Below are 5,142 nucleotides of genomic sequence, written 5' to 3'. Positions count from 1 at the left end.
ATCTCTTAATAATAATATCTCTCACCAAGTTTTCGGAATTACTAATTATTAAAAATAAAAGACTTAAGATAACATTGTTTTATCAACAACTGCACATTTTTTTGCGAGGAAAAGGAGTTTCATTCATCAAGCAGCAGCCAAATCTGCATTACATAGGTCCGGCACCTCGTCCGGACCGGATCGAAGGTCAAAGCCACACTGCAGTGCACTTTTTTGTTCTACCATAGTTTGCTAAATAATGGCTAACAACGTTTTGTTCTCTCCTTGCATGCTTGACTAGATATTCTCCACGTTCCTGTAGAAGCATAGTGATCTCACGAGCCATCAACAACTGGCCCTAAAATTACATTTAAGGGGAGTTTTCTTTAGGGACTTGTTGGAGATTCTCTAAAATGTCTTATTATACATCCATTGAACTTTTACAAGGTTGACTTTTTTTAATAAAAATGTACTAAATTGAAAATGCATGGTGTGAACATCACATCTGAACCCATAAATACTAACTCAAAATAAAAATAATAGTCTAGAAATTTAAATTTGAATTCTATTTTCAGTATAATGTTGTTGTGATCGGGACAATGCGAGATTTACAGGGCGCAGATGGTGTAATATCGCAGTAGTGTCATCATCCTCAAAAGAAATTATTCATCAAAAAAATCATATTGGTTGTTTTGGGGCAGCACAATTTACTCAATAGAAGGTCCAAATCCTCTCTGCTGTAAAAAATAATAACAATAATTTATGATTTAAATAAGCTCCATGAGTATGGTCATTTTATTTTACCTTGTTGATCAAAATCGTCCCAGGTTTCTCCATATAAGGTTTCTTCATATATTCCGTTTTACTGGGACAGAAAACTGTTGTCTATCTCATGTAGAATGAGATGGCCGACAGTGATGTCAAAAATAACATGTGTAATAACTTGACAAATATAAACAACATAAGCACACATGAATCCACCGACAACAATTTTTTGGGGCGGGCACAACAATCTCGTAAAATTAAATTTACCAACATAAATATCCAGGTCTCATCGAAAATTCGAAACGAGAAAACCGATTAATGTGCTCTAATCCACTACAGAACGAAAGCCAACTCTTCGAAGATCTCAGACAGAGACTCGCATGCTCGTTCCAATGATATGTGACCCGATCCGAAGCTTGATGACAGCAACAGAGGCAAACCAGATCATCAGAGATAAAAGGACAACGAGACAAAAAAGATTTTACCTACCAGGGTTTTAACATGTCTGGAGTTCTAACGGCGGATAGGGGAGGATGAACCACTACTATTGCTGAAGCTAGAGGCACTTCTCCGTCTCCCTCTAAAGGGCCTGCGCCAAATGAAAGAAAAGAAAAAAGAATTCCTTTCTGTTAGATAAATAAATTGGTTTGAAACGGGGCAAAATAACGTCTAATTTCCTTTTATTGTATTTGAGACGGATTCTTATGATGCACAATTAAACAGGTTGCTCTAATAGAAGAAAAAATAGCACCACTTACGACTTGGAAAGGCAAAGGTTACTACCTTTGAGGGCTGCGACTTCTCAGTACCCTTCCGGCTCCCTGTACAAGAGGAATAATCAGCCCTCTTTCCTTTTTTTCATCTTAAAGAAAAAAAAGAAGAGAGTAAAAGTTATGAGTTTACCCTTCTTGGCGGCGTTGGTGATTCAGAATATGACGAGGATGAGCGCCCACGCCTCACAGGAGCTGCTCGACCCCTGGTTCCATAGAGTGGTTTGTTAACACAAGGGGATATTTCTTTACACTGCTCAGGAGATAGCGCTGAAGTGACAGGCTGACTGTAAGTTTCCTTTTGTCTCATAAAAGATGCACAAACCACTGATCCAAAATGGTACAAAAATAAGATATGAACCTAGGTCAACAACACCATTACCTGACAGGAGAAATTGATCTGGAAAGGGAGCGAATTGGTCGACGAATGGGAGATCTACTACGAAGATAAGGAGGTGGCAGCCTTCTGGGAGGACTTCTCATCCGCATTGGAGGTGTCCTGCAGAATGAAAGAATGGTTAACAGAGATAAAATGCAAGCAATACTTTGCATAAATAGCTTTTTCTTATATAACTACTCAAAAAGATAACTGGAAAGTAGAGTAAATTAGAAACTTCTTATATAACCAATCAGATTTACTACATAGGACCCAGTTTATCGTCCCAATGGTTCACGCAAGTTAAGACAGAGTAACTATCCAAGAATAATTAGCAGGCTCCGTCTTCTAATTTGGAACTAGAGCTGCATGGTATTAGCTACTTCTTATATAATGAGATAAGCTACAGACTAAGATTCATGAAAATAAGGCTCAAATAACAGCTAGTTGTTCAGATGAATACAGAATATGTGAAAAGCTTATACTGTCTCTTAAGGGCATTTTGGCTGGTATGTTGATACTGAGAGTTCAGAAATAATTGTAGTGCACTAATATTTTGGGCACTAAGCATGTTCATTACTGATTTTTTTTCTTTTTATGGCTAAATAATCACAGATTAAATGAGTTTGGGGAAAACTGTCGAGATATTGGCTTTGCATTTTTGCCCATCATAGCGCATTTTCCTTAGAGTGTTGACTGTTCTGTCTCTTGAAACAGATTAGAAATAGATCGGATAAGTAGGCAGACCAGGGATAGGATTGAGTGCATTTATGAGGTTGCAAGCGAAAGTTGTACACACAAGGGGTTATGGATCCAATGTGACATTTGTGATGCTTGGTAACATGCTGATTGTATTGGTTAACCTTGATGACGCCCAAAAAAGACTTGACCGTGATGATGATGATGATGATGTGTTGTCAACCAGTGAAAAAGGCACCATGAAGTCAAAATGTAGAAGGCAGAAGAGAGCCAAATATTGTATTGCAGAGACAGAAGAAAGCGACATGTGTGTGGTGTGCAGCCTAAACTACTATCTTTCATGCTACATTGATGGTATGCCCATCACTGATATTGGCACAGCGGCACTCTGAAATGACTTACATCCTTCTAGGAGCGAATGGAGAACGTCTTCGGACTGGACTAACATAACCTCTTCTTGGTGAAAAGCTGCAATCAAAAGAAACATTTCAGCACTTCCCAATCACCATGGCAAAGACAAAGAGAATGCATCTAGGCGTTACTCACCGCCTTGGTGATCTGAACCTTCGAGGGGGTGGAGAGGGAGACCGTCTTCGAACTGGATATCCTGGTCTCAGGCTAGGAGGTGTTCTGCCGCGCCTGAATAGAGGAGGATCTTTCCAAGGGTGAATTGGTGGTGCATCAGGCTGCCGCCTAGGTGAGTCAACCCTTCCGCTTGGAGCAGGTCGCCTTTGTGGAGACAGAGCTGGTTTTCTTTGAGTAGATACTGCTCACAGGTAAGTATTTAAGCTTCAAACAACATATATATTACTGCTCAATGCAAACATGATGCCTGGTTTAGGGGCCGAAAAGCAGCTTGTGGTATTGGAGGACAAGAAGCTTACATTCCCTGGGTCGCTGCTGAGTGGCCTTTTCAGCATTAGGAACAACTGTATCAGTCTCAGGCAGATCTCTTTTCGGAGGATTGGGAAGAGCCTTCGGCAAAGAAACAGCAGCTTTTTGGCCCGGTGCAGGTGCGAATTTCACTTTAACAACATTCCCATCAATTTGAGCCTGTGCAAGTCAACAAGTTTGAATAGTTAAAACCACCGATTTTCCTGAACTATAGATGAAATGTGGTTGAGCAGGGCAGATTTCGATTCATACACCATCCATGTAAAGAAGCGCCTTCTCGGCATCAGCTCTCATCTTGAACTCAACGTATCCGTACCCACGAGGAAGATTGACCTGAATCAAAGCCAACATATATAGTCATGACATAACAACGATCACAGCATTTCCCCCTAGAGCCATAATGACTTCTAAACTCATCTGCTTACCGCCTTGTCCATGGACAGCTCCACATTGACGATTTCACCATAGTTCTCTGCATCACAGCACAACGGTGGCAATCAGCTAAAGGCGGCAGCAATGGCTCAACATTAGCGATTCTTTCAGAGAACGAAGACGTGCAGTATACATAAGCACTAAGAACTGAACTTCACCATAGTTCTCCCCAGCACACTTGTGTGGTAATCAGCACAATGCAGCGATATATATTCAGAGAATGAAACGCGCAGCAGCATAAGCACCAAGAACTGAACTTCAAGCAGTAAATCAAATCACACAGTCACACAATGGTGGGTAATCAGCTAAAGGGGGCAGCAAATGGCACGCTATCAGCAGCAGCAATGTATTCAGACAACGAAAACATGCATCATAAGTACAGTACTACTAAGAACTGAACTTCAAGTAGTATTCAGAGAGGAGAGGAGTGGTTCTGCAGACCGAAGATCTCCCTGAGATGGCCCTCGGTGACGTTGCGGGAGAGGCGGCTGACGAGGAGGACGAGCGACGACTCGTCGGGGACCGGAGCGGGGGAGGGCTTCCTCGGTGCTGGAGGGGGAGGCGAGGGTTTCTTGGGCGGCGGCGAAGGCGAGGTCGGGCGGCCTCCCTTGGGCCCCTCCCGCGGCGGCGGCGGCGAGCGGCCCCTCCGCGCGGCGGACGAGCTGCGAGGAGACAGAGCAAGCAATGAGAGACCGACCGACGGGGAGGCGAGGGGGGGGGGGGGGGGGGGGGGAGTTCCGGCGGCGCGGCTGGCTCACCTGCGGCGGCCGCGGTCGGGAGGGGAGCGGCTGCGGGACGGGGAGGAGACCGAGGAGAAGGAGGAGAGGGAGCGGGAGGAGGGGGAGGAGAGCGAGGGGGAGCGGGAGCGGCGGCCCGCCATCGCCTCGCGTCGCCCGCCGCCGGAGATGTCACCGGTGTCGGTCGCTCAGTCTATCTGTGTCTTTTTTTTTCTTTGAAACAGTGGGAAGGAAGGTCATGGTTTTGATGATGGCCTACCTGATTTTATTTATTTCTGAGGTTCTTCTCCTGCTTTGGTTCATTGGTTGCCATGTCAATTTTCAGGAGAAAAAAATGTCAATGTTTGTACTTGTGTACAAGTGAGAAAACTTTGTTTGTAGATCTGGTGTGGATGACTGCTGAGGATTAGCCAACCTATTTTCTTATTAGGAGCTAGGTTAGCACTTTGAGAGGTTGTAGTCACCTGTTTTCTCCTTTTCATCAACCCTC

General features: G+C 43.9%; 1 protein-coding gene across 3 annotated transcripts; it reads right to left on the bottom strand.

Moving 5' to 3' along the window:
* Positions 1–899: 899 nt before the first annotated feature.
* On the bottom strand, positions 900–4,895 carry LOC125542649 (serine/arginine-rich splicing factor SR45-like). Of its 3 annotated transcripts, none has more exons than XM_048705780.1 (11): positions 4,674–4,894; positions 4,357–4,577; positions 3,909–3,955; positions 3,736–3,816; positions 3,474–3,642; positions 3,136–3,355; positions 2,992–3,057; positions 1,897–2,013; positions 1,648–1,720; positions 1,503–1,565; positions 900–1,333 (listed from the first exon to the last, which is right to left on the bottom strand). In XM_048705780.1, the coding sequence occupies exons 1-10, from the start codon at positions 4,793–4,795 to the stop codon at positions 1,524–1,526; spliced, it is 1,158 nt and encodes a 385-aa protein (XP_048561737.1). In that variant the 5' UTR covers positions 4,796–4,894; the 3' UTR covers positions 900–1,333; positions 1,503–1,523. The 3 variants fall into 3 exon arrangements, with proteins under 3 accessions (XP_048561737.1, XP_048561730.1, XP_048561745.1); XM_048705773.1 differs by having other exon boundaries at positions 1,528–1,565; XM_048705788.1 differs by lacking the exons at positions 900–1,333; positions 1,503–1,565 and having other exon boundaries at positions 1,647–1,784; positions 4,674–4,895.
* Between the last annotated feature and the right edge of the window lie 247 nt (positions 4,896–5,142).

Source organism: Triticum urartu, chromosome 1, assembly GCF_003073215.2.
Source record: "Triticum urartu cultivar G1812 chromosome 1, Tu2.1, whole genome shotgun sequence".
NCBI lineage: Eukaryota > Viridiplantae > Streptophyta > Magnoliopsida > Poales > Poaceae > Triticum > Triticum urartu.
The sequence above is the reverse complement of the archived record's forward strand: the minus strand, read 5'-3'. Positions and strand labels throughout refer to the sequence as shown.

What these genes read in the sequence shown, in the direction of transcription:
- LOC125542649 (XM_048705773.1), bottom strand. Translation starts at nt 4,795, where the DNA reads ATGGCGGGCCGCCGCTCCCGCTCCCCCTCGCTCTCCTCCCCCTCCTCC. An exon ending in CCATCTCAGGGAGATCTTCG is followed by an intron (nt 3,956 to 4,356) that starts GTCTGCAGAACC and finishes GCTGTGATGCAG; the next exon opens with AGAACTATGGTGAAATCGTC. An exon ending in CGCTTCTTTACATGGATGGT is followed by an intron (nt 3,643 to 3,735) that starts GTATGAATCGAA and finishes TGACTTGCACAG; the next exon opens with GCTCAAATTGATGGGAATGT.